The sequence below is a fragment of the Choloepus didactylus genome, chromosome 19 (genome assembly GCF_015220235.1).
Source record: "Choloepus didactylus isolate mChoDid1 chromosome 19, mChoDid1.pri, whole genome shotgun sequence".
Taxonomy (NCBI): domain Eukaryota; kingdom Metazoa; phylum Chordata; class Mammalia; order Pilosa; family Megalonychidae; genus Choloepus; species Choloepus didactylus.
In genome coordinates this window covers 53,112,745-53,136,352 of record NC_051325.1, presented here as the reverse complement: position 1 = coordinate 53,136,352, position 23,608 = coordinate 53,112,745, and the positions used below count along the sequence as shown (strand labels likewise).

Below are 23,608 nucleotides of genomic sequence, written 5' to 3'. Positions count from 1 at the left end.
CCTTAAATATTGCCTGGGATGACCATTCTTGGAGTCAAATCTCTTGTCATTGTCCTCACATGTAAATTCTCTATGAGTGGAATTGCTGGGTCAAAGCAAATGGACATTTTCAGGCTTTTGATGTGCGTCACCATGTTGGCCTCCGGAAAGTCTGAGCCAGCTGGCCCTCCACCAGTAGGTATGAGTGTACAGCTCATTTTTGCCACAGAATAAACCAACTGTGTTTTTGTGGCCTTTTTTTGGTAAGCAAAGACCTAAGTTTCTTCCTCCATTTGCATCAGGCTGTCAGTAGACAGCTGCTTGTGTGTGCCAGCTCCCAGTCCCTCTGTCCCAAAACCCAGCCTGGCCCAGCTGATGCTAAAGTCTCCAGGTTTCTTGGGCACTTCTGTGGGCAGGGGAGACACAGCTGATGCCTGCCTGCACTCCCACAGACTCTTAAATATTCATGGAGAGGACCCCTGCTTATGAGGAACTTACTGCCTGCCTGGCCCTCAGATAACTGTGGTTGCCTTCTGGCTCCCTACTGCCCTTCAGGAGTTGATGCTGCGATCATCTTCGCTCTACAGATAACAAAACTGAAGCTCAGTGAGGTCAGGTAACTTGCTCAGCGTCATACAGTGAACAAGAGACCCTGGCTGACACCCTGTACTCTTGTGCTTGTTTCTGGGTGCTGGTGACCCTGGGGCAGGCCACGGAGTTAGCAAGTCTTCAAGAGGGTTTAAGGCAAACCCTATGGCGGGAATTCTCCCCTAGCAGCCTCTGCTGAAAGCCCGTCAAAGCTGGGGAGCAACTTATTCTCTACAGGGACAACTTAAACTAGGACCCTAGACTTTCTGGGCCTCGGTTTTGCCACCTTTAAAATGGGAGTTTGACTAGAATGCCACCTGAAGTCCAGCTCAAGTAATTGACGAGTAGCCCACCTAAGGATGCAGCCCTACTCCCAGAGCCTGCTGGCCCAAGTATAAATTGGGTAAACTGCGGTGAAGAGCAAACTGACCTAGTGATTCAGCTTCCAGGGGGTTCTCTTGAGGTGTAAACATCTGCATGTGTGCCCAGGGGCGTTCACGGCAGTATATCACTCGTGATGGTGAAAGACCGGAAACACAGGTCCATGTTATGTTCAACCCATGCCAGGGAAAGCTTTATAGCTATTTTTTGATATGGAATGGTCTAGAAGATATAGTGTTAAATGAAAAAGTAAGATGCAGAATGTATGTAAAACATTCATGTAAAAAATGTATATATGCATTTGCTTGTAAATGCACGCATTATTTGGAAGGATTCACAAGCACATGATAGCTTCTGGGGAGGGAAACTGGGAGCTAGAGGATGGACTGGGGGTCACTTTTCATTTTGTGTACTGTGCAAAGATTATTTTTCAACAAGTAGTTTAAAGAAGACAAGCACCCAGCCTTGGCTCTCAGCCCCCGAGGCTCTGTTGGCCTTGGCCCAGGTCCCACCACGGGCGGCACAGGCCGGGCCCTTCGTGTCTCCCTGAATTCTGAATAAATGTCTCTTCTCTAGGTCGGATGTGGAGGACCACTTGTTTCTTCCAGGGAGAGGGTGCTTCCCAGAGGGCCTTGCTCTCTCAGCTTGTTCAAGGTCAAGGACAAGGGGGCCACCCTCCAGCCTGCCTCATCTTCCCCCAACTCCTTTCATGGGCTTATGGGGGTGGTGGGGCCTCCACCTTTACCCCCCCCTTCCCAGCTTTCTGACCTCTTAGGAAACTACCGCCTTCCTTACTTGCCCCGTCCACCCTGAGGCTTTTCCCAGTTGAGACACGAGTGTTGAAGCGTGAATGAATGAAAAGTACCCAGTTCCTTCTGTGGCAGAAGCCGCCAGGAGCACTCTCAGGAGCCTGTCTCCTTCCTCTTTGCCAACAGAACTCCATTTTGCTCAGGGTGACACTGCTCAGCAAAACTCCATTTCCCAGGCTCCCTTGCAGTTGGGGGTGACCTAGGAAAACTGCTTTACATTTGTCCTAGTCCCCATCACTCTGCTGACTCCCTGACACTGCGGCCAAGCGTTAGTGACCATTTGTCATCACACTTGCAGTTTTTATTACGGTAGAGAAATACTTCCCTGACCCCAGATCTCTGTCAGAAGTGCCAAAGTGATGCTACAACATGGATGAACCTAAAAAACATTGTGCCGAGTAAAATAAGCCAGACACAAAGGACAAAAATTGTGGAGTCCATTCATACGAGGTGTCTAGACTAGGCAAATCCAAAGAGACAGAAAGCAGATTAGAGGTTACCAGAGGCTGGGAGTGGGGAATGGGCAGTGACTGCTTCATGGGAGCAGAGTTTGTCTTGAGTGATGAAAAAGGTTTGGTAATGGATGGTGGTGATGGCAGAACTACATTGTGAATGTAAGGAGCACCGCTGAATGGCACTTAAAAAAATGATTAAATGGTAGATTATATCTATGTATGGTGGGAAATGGGAGCCTGACTGAGGCCACGTGGCCTTGTGCCCGCCCAGCTCTGCTTCCCTCCTTCCGGTTCCCTGCCTGACCCCAGCAGGTATTCGGGCTAGTGGTTTGGCAGTTCTGGTCCACAGGAGGCCCCAGTTGTGCTTTACTTTTCCTCCCTCCCTTCTTTGGCTGTTAGAAGGTGGAAGTGGGGTGGAAATGAGTTGCAAGGTTGGAAGGAACCTAAGAGGTGGGTCTTTGCCTCCCTGCAGAAGGCCTCGTGCCTAGGGTCAGGATGCTTCTCGTGGTTGGCTTCATTTTACATTACGTCCATTTTGTGTGTGTGCCCATTGCCATGAACAGCTTTGGATGTCTTTTGGAGGTATGTGGGCATGTAAAGAAACTCATGCCCAAGACTGCCCCATTTGGTACCACTACCTTCTATCAGAGGGTGTGAGTGAGCCCCAGCTCCTGCTACCCATTTCACCATGGGGCAAAGGCTTACCAGGGGCCATCTGTGCCCCAGGTGGCAGGAGACCAGCTTGGCCCTGAGGGCCAGCCCTGGGAGAAACAACTGGTGAGTCTTTGGGAAGATGAGCTCCTGGCTCCCCGAGGCAAAGTGGCAGTGGGCCCAGCAGGGGTGGGTGTGGGGAGCCTGCTCCGAGGCATCTGCCAGCCTCACTTGCTCCTCACCAAGTGGCAGTGCAACCAGACCCAGGTCTGCCTGACCCGAAGTCCGTGCTCCCCGCCGCTGCACTTTGCTGGCACCATGTTGGTGGGCTGAGCCTGCCTAGGTGTGGGGCACAAAGCTGAGTCTAGGGGTGTGTGACGCTTCATTTGCATAGCGTGTGACCCCTCATCTGGCAAAGCTGCAGAAGACAAACAGAGAGACAGGCTCTGATCAGCAGCGTTCACTTTTATTACTTAATAAATAAATAAATACCCAGTGACATTATTGTTTTCTTCCATGTTTGAATTCCCTAAAGAATCCAGAGTGATGAGACAGAAGCTCCAGCACAGCAGTTACACGACCCACGCGCCTCTGACTGGCCTTCCTGCTCCCCAAAGTCCAAATCAAGAAGAGCAGCAAATAATTTCTCAGAAACCAGCTACCTGACAAATGCCCATCACAACTTACTTAGGGTAGGACAAAAGAATAGGCCCAACCTTCCCACAGCTCCTTAAAACAAAGCAAACAATATTTGAAAAAATTCACTTTTACAAAAAAATTACCAAAAAGAATACAAGCTTTTGATTAACCTTGAGAACAAATCAAGCTCTGCAGCCGCTGTGTTGGGAGAAAACGTTAACTCCTTTTGGGTGAGCCGGGGGTGGCGTCGGCTCCCCAGTGCAGGACCGAGGCAAGTGGCCTCCTTTCGGCCACAGTCCCGCACAGTCCCCGCCACACAACCCACAGGTGGCACCTTCGGAGCGCTGAGGTCAGTCAAGCCCGTGGGGAGGAGCAGGAAGACTAACTTGTGCAGACACTGGGTTGGCTGGGGGGAATGGGTGAGAAAGTGGGTTGGGTGGGATAGGGAAATTAGAAAGCTTGCCGCCTTTTATCACGTGGTACCAATGACAAGGGATGTCCCTGAATATCTTAACTCCCTGTGTTTGAGGTACGGTAGAGGCCCAAAACAGAGGGAGCGTGGCTGCTTCATCTTTCAGCCTTTACTTCTGACTGGTGTTTTCGTTTAAAACCTACGGCCTAGTGCTTTGGATACAGGGTTCCTGGCAGAACAACTTAATGATTGTGGTTGCTGCATCAGGTGCGGTTCAGATTTGGTGTCCCACCCACCAACTCACAAGAGGAACACAGGCCAGGATTTGGGAGGGAATGGGGATGGGGGGCGCTTTTCTGTTTTTGCATTTAAAGTCCCAGTCAGTGGTGGATAACTGCTGCCGAGACAGCCCTCCCTGCACCTGACTCAGGGCCTGGTTCTAAGACCAGGTCCAAACCACCTCCAGCTGCACATGTGACTGCCAAGTCCTGACTGAGGAGCAGCTGGCTCCCACACGCCCCCACACTCCCCTTTTCTACCTCCAAAGCAGGTGGGGTCCTGGCTGCAGCCACTCCGCTAGGCTCTGCCAGGTGCATGGGCCCCTTTAAGTACACAGCTCTGGGACTTCATGAAGCCACGTCTTGCAGATGGCACCTTTGCCATGGGTCTTTAGGAGAGAAGGATGTCCACACACCAATCATTCAGCCTCCCGTTATGCTCAAAGGGGCTGTGGGTGAATCAGGTCCCCTCTGGGCTGACTCCATGCTCTCAGGTGCTGGTGTCATTCTGGGCCAGACCCTGTGCACCCACCTCACACCAGCCAGGGCCTAGCCAGCATCCCCACTGTGAAGAGAGGTGCTGACTTCTGGCATGGGCTTCCGTTCTACCTCTGAACTGAGTGGCTGAACACCAGACAGGAAACAGAGCCACCCCAGCCTGGCCCCTGGCCAGTCCACTGCAAACTTGACCTCTGGGGATCTAGGAAAAGCCAACTCCTTTCTCTGTGAGACCTCACACCCCAATCCTCAGGGTGTGGTTTTCTGAGGGGTTCTGCAACCACGGGGTTACATGAAGCATGGGATCTATCCCAAGAAGTGGTTCAAACTGCAGGGCTTGCTGTGGAGGGGCTGGGGGTTCTTGGGCGTGGGGCTCACTGCTGCAGGGGTCCCAGAATGGGCAAAGGCCACTCACTGCCTTCTCCCCATTTTGCTCACGTCAAGGTGGTATCACCTCCTCTACGTGCTGTTAACTCTCCTATCCCATGGCCTAGACCTCAAAGAAAATGAATATGCAGGAAGTTATGGTTATTTTTATACAAATTTTTGATTCCCAAAGACATTTAAAAAAAATCCCCTAGAAAAACATCTCCGCGGCCTTTTTTTCCTTCTGTATATTTTAAGAAAACCCTTTGCTGTTACAGACTGCAGAGGAAGCGCGCTTCCCCTCCTCTCCACGGGAAGGCTCCCAGGCTGCAGAACGCCCCCTCCGCCAGCAGGGGGCACAGGCGGCTCACGGGAGCTTCGGAGCAGGCGCCCGCGGTAAAGCCCTGAAGCCTGCCCTCCCGGGCCCCGTGCGCCTCTGCTCCCAGTACGGTGTCGGGTTCAGCTCTCAGCTGAAGGTGGGGGGCCAGGTGTGGCGGGGCTGGGGATCGGACTCTGGAGACGAGAAGCAGTCTGAACTGAGAAGTTCCTGAGTTTTCATTGCTTACTCTAGGAACTCAGCCAAAACAAAATCCCGGCATGCTAGTGAGTTTGCAAAGCAATTTACATCTCTGAGATCAGACCCTGAATTTCAGGGGAGAAAGGAAATTTTTTCCCAGCTGGGTGTGAGAGAACAATCTGGGAGAACAGCTTTCTGGTCTCAGGTCCCCCAGAAGCCAGTCTGGCTCCCCTGAGCTGTGGGCAAAGGCGCCCCCCTTGCTATTATCTCTTTTACTTTTCCACTAAAAAGAAATGATCGGGGCCAAAATTACACAAGGCCTTGCTCCTTCCGTGGGATAAAATAATCCTGTTTTGGCTCAAATTATGGGGTTAAGATCGCAGTGCTATCAGGTGTAGATTTACTTCTCATGCATAAAAGGGCAACCACATGCTTCCTGCCCGTCTGCCCTTACACTACAGCTTACAAAAGAAGCCTTGTGTGCTTGGCACAGCCTTGCACAGCCTCACACAGTGTGCGGGCTTGGAGGCTCCTAGGCCAGAGCCACACACCCGAGGCAGAGGGGATGGGAACACACTTGCCACCAGCCCAGCGGCCATGATGGCTCACAGGGGCTCACTCTGTCCCCTCAGAGAGCCAAGGACACACACGTGTTGAACCACACCAGAGGGTCAACCTGTGCCAAATCCCAAGGCTCCAGTGTGTGACCTAGAGCCACATGTGGAAGGTCAACAGCCTGTACTTGGCAAAAACAAGCAGTTAAGAGGTTTGTTAAACAGCAGGTGAAGAGAGGATGTGAAACTCGTAACTCTACTTCCTGTGGACATGATGGGCAGCTCCTCCGCCCAAGGCTGGGAACAAAAGACCATGGTGTGTGTGTGTGTGTGTGTCCTGGGGTGGCAGTGGCTGAGGCTCTGAATGCCAAAGACCATGGTGTGTGTGTGTGTGTGTGTGTGTGTGTGTGTGTGTGTGTCCTGGGGTGGCAGTGGCTGAGGCTCTGAATGCCAAAGACCATGGTGTGTGTGTGTGTGTGTGTGTGTGTGTCCTGGGGTGGCAGTGGCTGAGGCTCTGAATGCCAAAGACCATGGTGTGTGTGTGTGTGTGTGTGTGTGTGTGTGTGTGTGTGTGTCCTGGGGTGGCAGTGGCTGAGGCTCTGAATGCCTCTGACTCCAGGCCACACGAGGGGGGTGAAGGGAGGGGAGGGTGGGAGACGGAGAGAAGGAGCTCCAGGCACTGCTGGTCCAGCCCTCTGCCCTAGTGCTCTATAAGCTGGGACCCCAGCATGGGGGATGAGTGGGACCCAAGATGGTAGGGAAACGGGAGAAAGGTAAGCAGAAGAAATCTCCAATTAGCAGTGAAGGTGGCAGCTGGTAAACAGTGGGCAGACACCACAGAGCCCAGGACAAGGGACCACTGATTGGACAAACGAAAACCACTGAGTAGGGGAAATCGTGGTAAGGGAGGGCTCAGATGGCAGTGAGTGACTACTAGGCTCTCACTTCTTTGTAAAAGTGCATGAATTTAAACTGCATGAAAAGACAGCAGCTGCTGGCCTGCATAAACCCTGTACTTCTAGCTTTTCCCTCTAGAGGGCACTCTGACCCTACAGAAAGGTTTGCGCCCCCAAAACCCAGGGACACAGCTTCCCACGGGGTTCCAGAGAAGGCCCTGTACCCCAGTGATCAACACCAGTGTAAACATTCACCTTCCAGGGAGAGCCAGGAGCGGCTGCCACCCAGGGAGATGGCCTGGAGGGGCTGGCCAGGGAAGGAAAGGCCACTCTTTTTTCTCTCAGGGAGGGCAGGAAACATCACAAAGGGGAGTGTGAAGTTTTCCAGATATCTGGGCCCTGCCTCTAGGTCAGAATTGCTGCTGCTGAGGCCCAAGGCACCTTGACACAAAGGAAAAGGGCACCTGGGTCTGTGCCTGCTAGTGTAGACACCATTCCAGCAGGGAGTGCCAGCTGCCTTGGCAGGCCAGCTCCTGGGGTTGTTCCTGGGTGGTGATGAAGGCTGAGGCTTGGAAATGGCAGGCACTGTCACATGGGCCCTGGTGTTCTGGAGGGGCTCCATGCAGGGCCCTCCTCTGCTCAGGCACCCAATCACCCTGGCTGCAGAAGCAGAAGCAAATGTTTCACCTGGGGCAGGTGGTCACTCCAATCTGTGGGCCAAAAAGCAGCACGGAGAGCAGAGGTCCGACCCAGGGAGGAATGGGGGGATGAGGTGTTTCAGATGAAGCCAGCTGGCTCGAAAGGCCTGGGAAGTTCCTGGTTAAGGTGACCCCACGGCCTTCTCCTCACCCTGCTTTCTGGCATCCTAAAGAGGATGCCAAATGCACATGCCTCCAGGGGGCCCCGGCTGGGTGTCTGTGGGCAGCCAGCAGCCACCCTGGTAGCCCGGAATGGGGCACTGTGGCCCTGCCTGCCTCGAAGCCACTGCCTGGCTCTGGCTTCATCACAGCAGCTCCTGCTCATCGTCCTCTGAGCCGGATGGGCCCTGGCGCACCTCCTCATACCACTTGTTGGTGAGGGATTTCATCTGGATACGCCCGTGGTGGAGGTCCTGGGGCAGAGACACAATCGGGTCAGTGACAAGGAAGGGAGGGCTCAGCAGCCTGTAACGTGTGTGTGTGTGTGTGTGTGTAGGCAGGGTGGGGAATGGCCACCAGCAATTTCAACTAACATGAGCTGGGCCTTTTCTCTGTGGGGGTGGAGATAACAGGAGCTGTCATTCAGAGGCTGGATGGTGTGATGTTAAAAACACGGCCTCTGGAATCAGACAACTTGGGCTCTGGTCCCAGCTTTGCCAGGTAGTGGCTGTGTGTGACCCTGGGGGTGACTTCACCTATCTGGGCTTCTGTCTTTGTCTCCCCAGTTGTCAAGCGTGTGATAACAGCTGCATCCATTGTGCAGGGTGTTGGGAGGATGAAATGAAGCTGCCATGTAAAATGTCCCATGCAGTGCCTGGCTCACAGTAAGAGCTCACACTGACAGCTATCATGACAGTTGAAAGAAGGAAAATGGGCTTGGAAACAAGCGGGGAGCAAGCAGCAGACGAAGGCACCCCCCCTCAAACCCCCCATGCCAAGGCCAAGTTATCGTCCATGCACCTACATGGGGCAGGATGAAGGCTTCAGCAAAGCAGGTGCAAGCTCATCCCAGGGACATCACTCACTCACCTGGAGGCTGGCAGTGCCCAGAGGGTTGGAACAGGAGCCTTGAGCTCCGGTCATTGCCTGAGGCCCTGGCATGTCAGAACCACCTACATTTAATTGCTCAGCTCAGGTTCAGTAGCTGATCAATGTCCCGAGTTTAGTCTATCGTCCAGGAAAACCAAGCTGTGTTAACGTCTATTATTAAACCAGCACTAAATACAGCAGCAGAGGAAAAGCAGCAGATGTTGAATGCCACAAGCCCCCTGGCCCTGCAAGCCTGAGAAGGGGAGAGGAGGTGGAAGGGGCGCTGCTCCCATGACCTGTGTCCTGCCACCCACCCCGGCACTGCACGAAGCCTTCCCCCGCCTGGCTGCCCCTCTTGGCCACTGCAGGTCCTGAGGAAGGCAGGCAAGGGGGCCCCTGGTGCGTGGTGGCATCGCACCGTGGGCCTTCGGAACCCACCTCCTGTGTCAGCCTCCGTGTGAAGAAGGGGTTCAGGTACTTGGCATCCAGCCACATGAAGCCCTTGAGGTCCTGCCGCCTGATGTAGTGGGCTTCATACTCCTCCTCGGTGAGCTCCGACAAGTGCTCTGACTCGATGGTGTTGCCCTGGGGGAGAGGAAAGGCAGCTGGGGGTGGGTGGGGGGCTGCCACCTTCCTGGAAGGCCTTGCATCACCTAGGACCACCGAGCGGCCCCCCACTGCTAGCAACCAGGGTATACCGCTTTCGGGGCCAGTGTCCTCAGCCCAGTTACACTTTACAATCAGTGCAGGGTGTCTGTGGGCGGCAAACACCCCCTCTGGGAGCACCGAGCGAGGAGGGAAGATCTGGAAAGATGCCAACCACCTAGTACCAGTGAATCAGAATTTACAGGATGGGGCTCAGGGCTAGGTTTCTGAGCGCTTCAGGGGACTCTAATGTGCAACCGGGACTGGGAACTGCCACTTTAGGCCATTTCATTAACCAGCAATTAGAACAAAGGAGGCTTTTTTTTGGCCTCTTTTGTCTGTGACCCAACTAGCTCTGTATGGATCTGTTACAGACAGGTGTTTGCCGATCAAGTCATTGCAGGGAGGGGAGGGGAAGCCCTCAAAGGAGGAGCCGGAGGGGGATAAGGAAAATCCCCGCGTGTGGAAGGGGAGGTGTGGAGGTGAAGGGTTAGGTTTCAGATTCAGTGCAGATCCCTGAGGCACCCAGGGAGGGGAGCCCCCACAGATGGACAGTGTGAATGCAGCGAGCTTCCTGCCCTGATAGACGGATGCCGGGAGCCCACTGTGAAGTGCACCTGCCCATCATCCGGACCTCGACCTGGGAGCCCACAGTGAAGGGCAAACACTGGTCACCTGGACCTTTACCTGAGGCCCTATGTATGTGATACAGGTGTAGGGAGACGGGGCGAATGGAGTTGGGAGTGCAGGGTGTTTCAAACCTGGAGCACTCGTGAAAACACAGGTGGCTGGGCCCCACCTGCGAGTTCCCACTTAGGAGCTCTGGGGCAGGGCAGAGAACCTGCATTTCTAGTAAGTTCCCAGGCAATGCCACTGGTCCAGCAAACCCACCTGGAAACCCATGAGGAGAGTGTGGGGAAGAGTGCTGGCTCTGGAGTCTAAATCTGGCTCTACCATTTGACAACTGTGTCCTTTATCTGGCCCCACTGTTCTCAGCACTCTCATCTGCAACACGGGGATAGCAGAGCACCTGCTTCCCACAGAGTCCAAGTGGAGCGCAAGCACAGTGCTTGCACCACCGGAAACAGTCAATAACTAGCAGCCAGTCTGCTGGGTGTGTGTGTGTGTGTGTGTGTGTGTGTGTGTGTGTGTGGCCAGTCAATAACTAGTAGCCAGTCTGCTGGGTGTGTGTGTGTGTGTGTGTGTGTGTGTGTGTGTGTGTGTGTGTGTGTGTCCAGAGGGTGAAAGGAAGGTGCAGCCTCGGCTGACTAGCCCATAGCAGGGGTGGCTGCAATGCAGCAGTGTGGCTTGGAGGTCACAGAGGTGGCAGGGCTATGGGAGCCATGGCCTCCTGGGCAGCTGGGCCCCGAGCATGTCCTGCCCCATATCAGGGCCTTGCCTGTCCTCGGTGGAGGGCACCTCCCTCATGGCCTTGGCAGGCCCCGATGGGAGGTTTTCAGTAAATCCTGGGGAATGACCTGATTCAGAACCTCCTAGTCCTGGGCCTGATGGGTGGTGTGGTTACTGGCAGGGAGGACATGCTGCTGGACAAATCTGATATGGGTGCAACCAACCACGGTGCCCTGTGCAGATGCAGAAGGCAGTGGGAAATGCCAGCCCATGGTCTCTATGGTTTCACCAGGCCATGAGGCTGGCACTCACCCCTACCCCAAAGAGCTACGCTTCAGAGCTCAAGTCCCCTAACCTCCTTCCCAGATTGGGCAACTGGTTTGTGGTAGGGGAGAGAGCGTGCTGGGCAGCCTAAAGCGTCTCGTTTTCACTTTTCCACTTCCTGCAGCCAGACCAGCTCTCTGCAGCCCTCCCTCCTCCCCGGCCCACCCGGCACCAACCATCTTCTCCGTCTTGCTGAGGTTCACGTCCTTCTTGCTCCGGCGACGTGCCTTGGCATCCTCGATGTCCACGAGGCGGATGAGGGGCATGGTGCTGCCGCCCAGCAGCAGGATGGTGAAGAGCACGATGATGATGGTGGTGGTGCCGATGAGCTGCCGCTTCTCCATGGGCTCCAGGTCCAGGTGCAGGCTCAGGGCGTAGGGGATGGCCCCCCGCAGGCCTGGGGAGGGCAGTGAATGGAGTGAGGGGAGAGTGAGGGAGGTGGCAGCATCACTGCCGGTTCTCTGGGGATGGCTCCCAGTGTGTGGATGTATACAGACCATTCTCTATGTCCCACTGAGAGCCCAAACTCATCCCATGATGCTCTAGGGTGTGAGAAAAGCAGGCTACAGAGAAGTGGGGACTGGGCCAAACCTCGCCTGTTTCTACTTCACAGGGTCATGGAGCAGATCAAATGAGGTGACTGTCCTGGCTACAAAGCACCACGTGTGTGGATGCATGTGTATAAGGACTGATCAAGCCCAACAGTCACATCTGGAAAATAATATGAGAGCTAGTGTGCATCACTGTGCCAGGCCCTGTGCTAAATGCTTTGTGTGCCCAGTCTCACTTGATCTTCCCAGACTGTTATGATCTTTGGAAGGGGGATGCTGGCAAAGCAGTGGCTGGGCAGGAAGACAAGTTCAGTCTTAGACCACAAGATCACAATGTCTCCGTGACATCAAGGCAGCAGTTAGAAATAGGTCCAGACCCCAGAGGAAAGATCTGGGACAGAGGTGGCAGCTTTGGGAGTGTGGGAACTCAACGGAAGTCGAGGCCACAGGACAGGTGAGCTCGCTCAGTAAGTGCGGAGAACAAGAACAGAAGCGGGGCTGGGACCAAGTTCTGAGGAAGCTGATATCTGAAGGGTTGGGAAAAGGAGAGCAGGAGCTGGACAGGAGCCTGAGGAGGCCCCAGAGGGAAAGAAAGGAAACTGAGAACATGGCCCTGAGGCAGAGAGAAGAGGGTCTCCAATCGGAGGAAGGGGGAGAGGGGGATGAGGATGAGAGATGACCAGTGGCCACCTGGTGTGGCAGCAGCAGGTTGCGTGTCCAGCCCAGTGGCAGGCTAACGATGAGCAGAGGTGAGGAAGTGGAGAAAATGAGAGAGGACAACCCCACTCAGAAGAGGTCTGGCCGTGATGGGGAAGAGATGGGAAGCAGCTGGTGGGGAGGGGTGATAGGGATTTGGGTTGAAGTTGTTTTTGCTGGGAGAGAGGAGAAGGCTGACGGGAGGAGCCTGCAGAGGCAGGGGCTGGGGATTCAGGGAAGGGAGGGAGGGGACAGCTGGGGACATTCAGAGGCTCCCTGGGACCAAGAGCCCTTGCTATTTAAAAATACCCCTCCATCCCCATGGAGGTCTCTTATGACCCCTCTATCCCAAATAACTCACATTACTTTATAAAATATCTGATACTTTAAAAAAGTTTTCTTCAACTTTTCAAGGACTTGGGTCAACCACTTTATGGAGAAAAAGCAAATTAAAAGTTGGGAAAAAAAGTTTTTTTCCTCATTGGCAAAAAGATTGAGAAAAAAAGTTTCTCCTACTATATATAGAAACACACATTTTAAACAGGGCCTTTTGAAAGAAAGGGGACTGAGACAAATTTACAGATATGCTTTTGATAGAGAACAGCTTTATAAAGCATGTGCTATACCCCGACCCAGATGGAAATATGTTCATTATAATATTTAAACAAGAAAGCATACAGAACTGTATGTATTCCTCAAAAATAAATTTAAAGATTTGTCTAAGGATCTAGTTCTTTAGGTGCCAGAGATTTATGAAATCATTTCCATCCATTAAAAAGTAGAGGAATATGATTGAACAGCAGCTGAAACCTAATAAACAGGAAACCTTTAAAGTATCAGAACTTCATAGACATGAACTAGCATGCAGTACAAAAAAAGTTTAAACTTTTGCCTTTTTTATTGTGAGCATATTATTACTCCAACCTAGAAAACACGCAGGGAAGAGCTGAACCATGCCAGTCTCACCACCGGGCTGCGCCGGCAGGTCGAGGAAAGGGAGCGGACAGGAGCCCTAGCCCTGGTTCTGCCTCCAGCCGCACGTGACCCGAAGCAAGTCCTTTCCCTGCGGGGGCCTGAACTTCCCCATCTGTGGAACAAGCCCCTAACACCCATCTCCTGGTGCTGTTGGAGGGGCACTGTCTAGCCCAGGGCCTGGCTTATGGCAGGTGAACAAGAGCTTTTGTTATTTTTGTTTTATGAGGCTAATTTGTTTTCAAAGAGCTCTAGCAGATAACCACACGCTCTTTCTGCCTGGGGCACATCTTTACAACAGATATTTTCCTTCTACCTGTTTATTCAAGATTTGACTTACCACTAAACCACATGATGAACATCATCTTTGGTGTGATTTTATGATCACGGAAGAAATTCAGGAGGTAGGAAAGAGGGAAAATGTTCACTGCTCTGCCAAACAATACAAGCACCTGTTAAAAGCAACAAACTGAGTCTTAGATGGAAACCTCTGGTTCTTCAAGTTGAAGCTTGTTGAAGCTACCGTGGCCCTTGCAACACACCCACAGTAAACGCTGCGTTCGCCTGGGTCATGAAAGACATGCAGGACACAATGAGAGACTGCGCTTGGGTGTGTTGCTGACAATGCCAGTTTCTGTCTGTCTGGGAAAGATAAAGCTTTGTCCAGTAGGTTTCAGGAGTTGGAAAAAAGAGGACTAACAAGGTATCAGTGACTACTTTAGTAATGACGCAGAACAAACCAGCCAAGAGGGCACACAGAAGTACCCGGAGATTAATTTAAGGGCACACCTGGCTCCTCTGAAGGCACCTCAGGGGACAGGCGGTGCTGATCCGGGAAAGGATGGAGGACTGAGAAGGGTCGACCTGCTGCTCTCTGAGAAAATGGAGTGTGCCCCCCAATCAGGGCCCTAAAAGGAGGCCACAACACCCTGCCTGGCCAGCGGCTTGCTGGCCACGGCTTTTGCTTCCTAACCATCTCAGAAGGCACACTGGTCTTAACAAAAAGCTTATGTAAGGTTTGAATATTATCTAAGTGGATTCTCAGAACTATTTATTAATTTACTTTCATTTTCTCCATCTTGATTCTGCTCATAACTAGAAAACAATTATATACACAGTACATTCTTTGGGTGCTAAATTCATTCTTTTGGCAAGCATGAATTGAACACCTATGATTCACCTTGGATAGTCACAGTAATGATAACTGTGACCAATCATCAAGCATTTATACGCCAGACAATGTGCTAAGCACTTTACATGCATTGCCTTGTTAAATTGAAGTCCTTGCAACAGTCTTATGAAATTAAGTATTACTGTCTCCATTTTATAGAGAAGGAAACAGAGATAAAGAAAGTTAAGTGCCTGATCCAAGTTACCCCTGGCAGGAAGCGCTGGAGCCAAGCCTCAAACTTGGTACCGAGCCCACAGCCCCCGCTCATAACCGCTGAGCCGCTCTCGGGGCCAGGTATCACAGTCGACCCAAATAGCAGGGCCCGCCTCGGGGGAGCCATCGGGCCAGCCTATGACTTTGTGCTCAGGGGAAACCTAATAAACAGGTTTCTTTTCTTTTTCCTACCAACTCTGGCTGAGATAGTCACCTCCCTGTTTCCCCTACTGAAATCCAATCTTCCATTCCTGCACTTGTGTTTCAGGTTTGCCCAAATGTAGCCCCTTTTACCCTTTTTCCTTTTTTCCACACTTTCTACAAATGATGTCTGCTGTTGTCCTCTTGTCCTGAAATCTGAATTTGGCAGACAGATAAAGGGGACAAAAAACTATGAGCTCTTGCTGTATGAGAGGCAGAAGTGCCCTGACATCAAAGAAAAACATCTTTTGCCGTAGGGTTCTTTATCTTCTCTTAAGGCTCAGTTTCCCCATATTCACACAGGTAGGCCTCACTGGTTTGCTATGGTAGGTGATAGTGTTTTAAATAAAAAAGTGTTTTGTTAAGTGGAATTGACAATACAAGTTAAGTGAAGATGAATTATGATAACACAACAACAAGGTATGTATAAGTGCCTGAAAGGAAAGACCACAAAGAGATAAAATCAGGGATTCGAGTATCTGCAGGTATGAACTAGCAACAGAGTCCCCAGGAGATGAGCTCACACTGAAGGAAAAGAGACGTGAGGAACCTACAGACAGGGGACCTGGGAACCCCAGGCTAAAGGGCCCAGTGTTCAAAGCCATAGAAGTCACAGATCAACCAGATGCCTCAGAGAGCTGGACCTTTCTTTTAAAAGCTCAACATTTATTCCCTGTCCCTGTCCCCCCTATACACACATACACCCACCACTCTAATCCCCAAAAGGATTCGATTCTACTGCAAATGATTAAACTTCCATTTTCCTTTTTTAAATTTGTCTCCTACCATTTCACACCCCACCCCCAGTCCAATTATAACACTGCTTCTCCAACCTTCTTTATCATAAGAAACACTTGGGATGAGTCCTCTGGATCAATCTCCAGAGGAGGCAAGGGCTGGTTATCTTTACTTTAGCAAGTGTTCAAGGTCATGCTTAAAAATTTGAGGAAAACTGTAAGCATGTTCATTATAAAGTAATCCAGAAAAGTAGAAAAAAAGAAATCATCCCCAGCCCTACAACCACCGTGAATATTTGACTATATTTTCTTTACACGTATTCTTTTATCTATGCACGTTTTTACACAGTTATGATCAAATCCATATTCAATTTTGAAATCTGCATTTTCCAACTATATAAAAACACATGAACTTGTACTTTTTTAAAAGAAGACCATAATATTCAAGGTTATTGAAAAATTTAAAAAGAGCAAACATCCTTTTCCAGGGATTTCACGCACTTAATTCCATTCGTTTTCCCTTTATTTTATGTTTGTGATTTTTTAACAAAAGAAATTTTAAAGAATGTCTATGTAGCTGTTGACAGTTACATAAGTGAATCCAGAACAAGTGGTTATTAATCTACAAATAAGTAATTCAATTAAAAAAATAAGGAATATACTTACTATGCACCAGATGACAAAGGAAATTTCAAACTTGTGAGGGAAACTAAAAATAGACAGTCCAAGAAATGCAAACACACATGTTTCTGAAACAAACCAAAGAATGGATTATTCAGCTCCAACTTTTTTTTATCCCCCAACATGGTACTAAATTGTTAAGCAAACAAACTTTCAAAAGTTTAAGTCAGAATCCAAGACAACTCTTTGCTTATTTTTCACAATAATACCTTGGTCAAATTTGTGCTTCAATTCTTTCATTCTCTTGTACCACACGAGCAACATGTCCCTGCTATTTAGAATCTTCTAATTTAATGAGTCAACTGTCAAATACTTATGCAAACAAACACCATCCCACCCAGGGAAGAAGATAAATATATGAATCTGTCCATTTGCTGAACACTGTGATTAGCAAGGATCCGTCTGAGGCAAAGTGACAAAAATTCAAAGCAAATGACTGCAGGCACCACAAGACAAGTGTGAATGGGCCTTTTGTTAACTTCCTTGCCAGAGCGGCCAAAAGCCAAATGATTGACTTAACATATTTAACTCTGCACAAGGTTTAGAATGCGGCTTAAGCCCAGCAGGATTTGCAGAAGAGTTACATTTCCAACCCTTGGCTCCACTCTACAAGCCAAAAAGAGCCAGTCATTTCCTTTCATTGGATAAGCAGTCACTTGCTTATTTTAAGAAAACACACCTTTTAAATTCCTAACACCATGCTCCCTCAAACTGCGACCCACCCCCAAATCACCAAACTTAACTAAGGAGACACAGACTGTATTTTTAAAATAGTTGAACATCATAAAACAGCGAGACTGTTGAAAACATTGTAGCAGTGCTTTTTCTTCAAATGTGTTATCTTTTTAAGACAAGTCCACAAGCTCTGGATATACTCACCCTCTCTCCTTGAATTTTTTTCTTGGCTATTAAATATTTTTGTGATCTTTCCAAATCAGCACATTCAGAACACATTCAGATCTACTTTATGCTTGTCTCTGGCAACATAACTTCTGTTAATAGCCATTCTGGATAGACCATGATTAATGGAACCAATTCTCTGTGGATGGACACTGAGTCTGTTTCTTGTTTTTCTACGACAAGCTCCAACAGACATCCCTGAACACAGGGTAAATTCCTGATGGTGAACTGCTAAGTCAAAGAGCATGTGCCTTTTAAATTTTGGCACAAACTGCCAAATGACTCTCCAAAAAAGATGGCATCTGTGTCCACTCCCATCATCAGGGCGTGTTTCCCATACACCCATGTCAGAAGTGGGTAGTTTCAAACTTAAAATTTGCCAGTCTGATGGGTAAAAAATAGAGTTTGATGAATGTTTTGCTTTCCACTCCTTTAATTGTGGGGGTCAGGGACAGAATCTTTGGCCTTGACATTTCCAGAGAAGAGCTGCAGAAAGAATACCCACTAGACCAGGAATGGAGACCAGGCTTCCAGAATCACTTCTTAGCCAGGAGACTGTGGGCAAGTAATGTTCCCTCTCTGCTTCTGGCCTGCCTTGTCTGCAGAATGGGAACAAGAGCTCTCCAGGTCCGGCTTCCTAGGACCCAGCTGTGAGGAACTTGTGCTTACATTAGGCAAGCTCCATGGAAATGCCAGGAGTGATGCTGCTGATGACTGCTAGGGCAGATGACCACTAGGGCGCAGCCACTGGGGGGACCAGCTTAAAGAGACCGTGGAAAGAGTGGTTCCTTCACTCCCAGGTATAAACTGGGGAGGAATACATGCGCACGGGCTAGGGGGAGGGCATGAGCAAGAGCTCAAATGGAAACTGCTTAAAAGAAAAAGTCATCGTGACCCTTGACATCTGACCCTAAAACACCTGACACCTTTAACGCAGAGTCTCCCTAAATTATGTTTCTCAAGATGCTGTTAAGCTCCTGTGAACAAAACGTTCAGTGGTCAAGTTTGGAAAGGGCTATAACTATATCCCCTTCTTAGGAATTTATAATGTGCACTAGCATATTGGCACTGAAAAATTTTAAACTTGTTAAGCGTCATTTAAACCACGATTTCCCACCCCCCCTCCCCCCGAACCTTTTTAACAGCTACCACTCATCAGTGTCAGTTCCAAAGAATACATTTTTGGAAATGTCACTTTAATAAATGCATGAGTCTCAAATGTTCATAATTAGTAGTTCTTACTATTTTTGTTCTTAAAATTATAGGCATCACATGTTCCATTTATCACGTTAGGTTTACTTTATGGAATTTGAAAGCCAGAGTAACAAACACAAGATAAGTGAGTGCAGTGTCTGGCTCTGGGGAATTCTGTTGCTTGTTCTGCCAGGGAACGTCTCAACCGACTCTAACAAAGGATATGGAAGAATGACTGGCCCTGGGCAGGCCCATGTGAGGCCACACAGAGCAGAACTCACCGCACAAGAAGGCCACTGTCCGCAGGGTCTGCTGCATGAGGATCTGGGTGACCGGGGAGAGGTTATGGTGCGTGTAGTGGGACATCACGATGCCCGAGAACAGGATGGCCATGATGCCTACAGAGGGACACGGGGGCAGGGCACTCAGACATAAACAGAGCAAAGGAGCATCTGCCACCCGACACACCAAGGATCCCATGCTTCCCACAGGTCCCTGATATATAGGATATTTTGTGAAAAAGGAAAAGAAAAGCAAGAAGAACATGATACCTGAGGCCATCTGGAGACTTCAAGAAATGCCAAGAGCCCCTACTCTCTGGCAGCTTATAACCTTGGACCAGGTTACTGCCCCTCCCCAAGCCTCAGTTTTCTTGTCTGTGGGGTGGAGCTAGAGCACCCACTCAGGGACCCATCAGCAGGGCAAGTGAAGGCAAGCCATGTTGCGGGACCATCAGAGGAAGGGCTGAACAGGCGTGTGCTGGTCCCGGCACCCTCGGATCTAAGGGAGGCAGGCAGACCCTTGGGCAGAAAGGGGGCATCGGAGCTGGGTATGGAGAGTGGGGGATTTTGATTCACTTCATACTTTCCCATAACTTTGAGTTTTCCCATAATCATCATGTATGACTTTTATAATACAAAGAGAGATGTGTTACTAAAAAAGACAATGTATCTTTTTGCAGAGCCTTCCACAAGAGAGTCTACAACCTTCCCTGCTTATGTAGAATTTGAGTCTCAACATTTGTTCACTGCCCTAAATCATGTCCCAAAACACCATACACAGGTTTCCTCTCAGTATATCCCTGTAGGCAGCAGAGAAGGAAGGCTTTTTTTTTCCATAAGAAGCTGAAATTTTAAAAAGCCATCAAATACGCTGCCAAAAATATGAATTCCAAGTCAAACTTTATAAGCAAAGTTCCCACTCTCTTGTGCCCCTTTGTAGAAATGGGGATTAGTAGTTAACTTTCCATGTGTAAAATGGTGAAAAAATCACAGAATTGCATCAACATTTTGACTGCTAAGATTACTGTATAAACAATACTTTACAAACTATAGGAAAACTCTACTCTTTGTACCACCCGGGCATTTGCTGGTCTGAGTGACAGCAGTAGCTGAAGAGTTTAGCTCCTAACCCTCTTAGGAAATGGCAATTCCTTTCATTTTTCCCCACAAAGGAGGCCAGACAGGGAAATCCCAGCAATACTCTCCACAAGAAACAATGACAAGATGGGAGAAGGGAAACAAGAGGGCAAGAGACTTCTTTACTTCCTACTTCAGAGCAAGAGAAGATTCTTTTGGAGCTCAAGAGCCATTTTGAATCTTTGTTCTACCAGAAGAAAAGCAAAGACAACAAAAATCTCCAGTTCTTTCCTCTAAATTAATTTGCTCCTCTCAGTAGTTTCCTACCTGGAGAGCTGACCTTTCCTGATCCTGCTATAAAATACAGGGCACTGACCCCATCAAAAGGCGACCCCTAACTGAAGGGCAGAGACCCAAATTTGGATCTGGTATGCATGCTCAAACACAGAGACGTTTTTAGTAAATACAGCATCTTTGGAATAGGAACATAATGATTTAATATGGCTATATGGAAAAGAAATTCAGAAATTTGGATGTATCACCTGTGACATTTATGTTTAAAATTAAAATCAGTTCATAGTCAATGCATAGTTAATGTAGGGTGTAGCAGAATGGCACAAAGAAACTCAAGGTTTTATGGAATCCGATTTTTTTTTTTAATTAGAAAAGTTGTAGGTTTGCAGAAAAATCATGCAGAAAATAGAGTACCCATATAATCCCCCTATTATTAACACCTTGCATTAGTGTGACACATTTGTTACAACTGATGAAAAAACATTACTATAACTGTACTACTAACTATAGTCCATGGTTTACATTAGGGTTCCCTGTTTGTGTTGTATAGCCCTATGTTTGTTTGTTTTTTTGAATTCCAGTATACAATCTAAAATTTCCCATTTTAACCACATTCAAATATATGATTCAGTGCTGTTAATTATCACGACCACCCTTTACCAAAACTTCTCCATCACTCCAAAAAGAAGCATGAACTCCTTATTCCCTATCCTCACCCTAGCCCCTGGTAACCTGTATTCTAGTTTCTGACTCTATGGTTTGCTTATCCTAATTATTTCCTATCAGTGTGATCACACAATATCTGTCTTGTATATGGCTTATTTCACTCAACATGATGTCTTCAAGGTTCATCTGTGTTGGTGGATATATCAGAACTTCATTCCTTTTTAAGGCTGAATAATATGGAATTTGGTATGACAGCCTCTCTTCCTTACTTTAATTCCAATTATAAAACTGGCTTCTGGGATTTCAAGAGGCTTTGTCTCACCAGCATGCTTCAAGAGGTGCTGTCAATTCACTGGCAAAGCTAAGACTTTGCAGTCTTACCTCCAAGTACAAATCACCCCAATGAGCCATGTTTACACAGTAAGGGGCGGGGGAGGGGGGGAGTGTCCCAGCATTAAGGAACCGCTCCAGAAAGCCAAAGGCTCCAGGAAGTAAGATCTGACCGGAAGGAACATTAAGGAGGGCCCACTGCTAGCCCTGCAGGGCACTATCCTGCCCCCCCAGGACCATCCAGCCTCAGCATTCTCCAAACAGGAGACAGGCACAGCGCAGAGGGGTCTGGCTGTCTGACCAGGGGTTGGAAACTCAAGCTCCTCAGGGGCCAGACAAGCTAAAAAATTATAATAATAACAGGTGGGTGAACAGCATGTGAGAGAATAAGGCATCTGCCAATCTAAAACGGGCCATAGCAGCCTTGTGGGATTAGTGGCTTAGTGCTGACTGGTTTCCTTCTATTTTTTGAGAGATCCCAGAAATCTGTTTCTTATTGGAAAACTCCCAGCTTTTAATAATGGCAGCTATTTCAAAAAAAGTTTAAGTATTTTCTGTATAGATAAACAAACCTTGTCTGGGGGATGAGTTTGGACCAGAGCTGCTGCCTATACCCTTAACCCACTGATGTTGGAAATAGGCTGTCTGGCTAATCCAAGCATGAACCTTTCCTTGGTTAGTCTGGGGATGGGGGCACCTCTCGAGTTCTGGAGGCTTAACGGAAAGAGTCAGAGTCCGCAGTGGTTGCAGAAGCCTGAGGGACAGCTCAAGTGTCTGCTCCACGTGTACTTCCTAAGCAAAGATGACTTCGCCACCACCCAAACCTCCCTCACCCACTGTACAAAATGAAACAAAATAAAGTTTCTGTGGCTGAAAGATTTCAAATGGAGACGAGAGGTCACTCTGGTGGGCACTCTTATGCACTATATAGATACCCCTTTTTAGGTTTTAATGTATTGAAATAGCTAGAAGTAAATACCTGAAACTATCAAACTCCAGCCCAGTAGCCTTGACTCTTGAAGATGACTGTCTAAAATGTAGCTTACAAGGTGTGATTGTGAAAACCCTGTGGCTCGCACTCCCTTTATCCAGCGTATGGATGAATGAGTAGAAAAATGGGGATAAAAAGTAAATGAAAAATAGGGTGGGAAGGAGGGGGATGACTTGGATGTTCTTTTTTACTTTTATTTTTTATTCTTATTTTTAATTCTTTCTGGTGTAAGGAAAATGTTCAAAAATAGATTGGGGTGATGAATGCACAACTATATGATGGTATTGTGAATAGCTGATTGTACACCATGGATGAATGTATGGTGTGTGAATATATCTCAATAAAACTGAATTAAAAAAACACATACCAGCATATAATAAAAAAGACAAAAAAAAGGGGGGGGGGGCTATTTTTAAGAATGCCCTATAAGGAAGATTTCCTGAAACATTTAATTTTTTTAGAAGGTAAAATCATTTAAGGAAGATAACAATATGGCAAAAACATTTAGCCCCTTGGAAGGAAGAAAGGAGGAAGGAAAAAAAGGAGGAGGAATGGAAATCCATTTCTAGTCATGGTTAAGTCTATTGTTTTAGATATAATAAAGAAACGTAGTAAAGGGATTCAAGGCTAAAAGCTAACCATGGTCCAATTTCCACTGTATACTCATCTCTTCGCGGGTAAAATATGACAGCCTCTGAGTCAAATCATACTCAGTCTTCTTACCCAGTTGTTAATCACCCAATACATAAATATATTTTGCTATAAAGCATTCAGACTCAGAGTATAGAGTAAAACAAGAGAATCCTCTTTTACACCTCCTGCCCAGAGGTAACTACTATTAACAGTTGGACATGTAGATGGCCAGTCCTTTTTCTATGCAACTATATACACACACTCATTAATCTTTAAAAACTTCATAAACAGGATCATATTATATATATGGCATGTATTACCAGCAGAGTGACTTTTTAAAAAGCCCCTAGCACTTGTCTTTGCACATATGATAGAATCCCAACTCCTTCCCTGCCTATGGAACCCTACGGGATAGGGTCCTTGCCCCCTTCACCCAGTGCACTCTGTTCCAGCTTCACTGGTCTCTTCTCTTCCCCTGGAGCATGTCAACCTCCCTCCCTCCTGGGAGCCTTAGCACCTATTGCTCTATCAGCTCCTCTCCCCAGGTCTCCCCATGGCTGGCTTCCTTTCACAACGCAGCTCTTAGATCTACGTCATTGCTTCGGGAGACCTTCCCGGACCGTCCTGTTGACGGTGCATCTGCCCCCAAGCCACTCTCTGTCACCTTACTCTGATTTCTTGTCTTCATGTCATTTCTCACTACCTGAAATTACCCTAAGTGTCTGCTTACTTGCTTATGTCCTTCTTCTGCAGGTAGGAACCTGATCTTGTCTTCTCTACTGCCGTGGTCCCACACCAAAGACAATTCTCTGCACTGGATGAATAAACGAGTTTTCAACTTGCTTTCTTAAAATTTAACAATATATCTTAGAGCTCTTTCCAAGGCAGTGCAAATAGTTCAGACTCAGTTTTGTTTTGTCTTTTCCAAATTCATTTTTTTAAGTGGCTCTA

The 23,608-nt window shown here is 48.4% G+C and overlaps 1 protein-coding gene across 4 annotated transcripts in view; it reads right to left on the bottom strand.

The window, feature by feature from the left end:
- SLC9A8 (solute carrier family 9 member A8) overlaps positions 1–23,608 on the bottom strand; it is a 99,926-nt gene that overhangs the window by 1,169 nt on the left and 75,149 nt on the right. For 3 of the 4 annotated variants that reach the window (XM_037810961.1, XM_037810962.1, XM_037810964.1), the window contains 6 exons: positions 18,667–18,783; positions 16,277–16,359; positions 13,629–13,740; positions 11,246–11,466; positions 9,189–9,335; positions 6,737–8,134 (listed from right to left, as the gene is read on the bottom strand). In XM_037810961.1, coding sequence (XP_037666889.1) covers positions 8,027–8,134; positions 9,189–9,335; positions 11,246–11,466; positions 13,629–13,740; positions 16,277–16,359; positions 18,667–18,783 — 788 coding nt within the window. In that variant the 3' untranslated portion in view covers positions 6,737–8,026. Of the gene's footprint in view, positions 1–6,736; positions 8,135–9,188; positions 9,336–11,245; positions 11,467–13,628; positions 13,741–16,276; positions 16,360–18,666; positions 18,784–23,608 lie in introns of those variants that run through there. The other variant, XM_037810963.1, reaches the window with a different exon arrangement.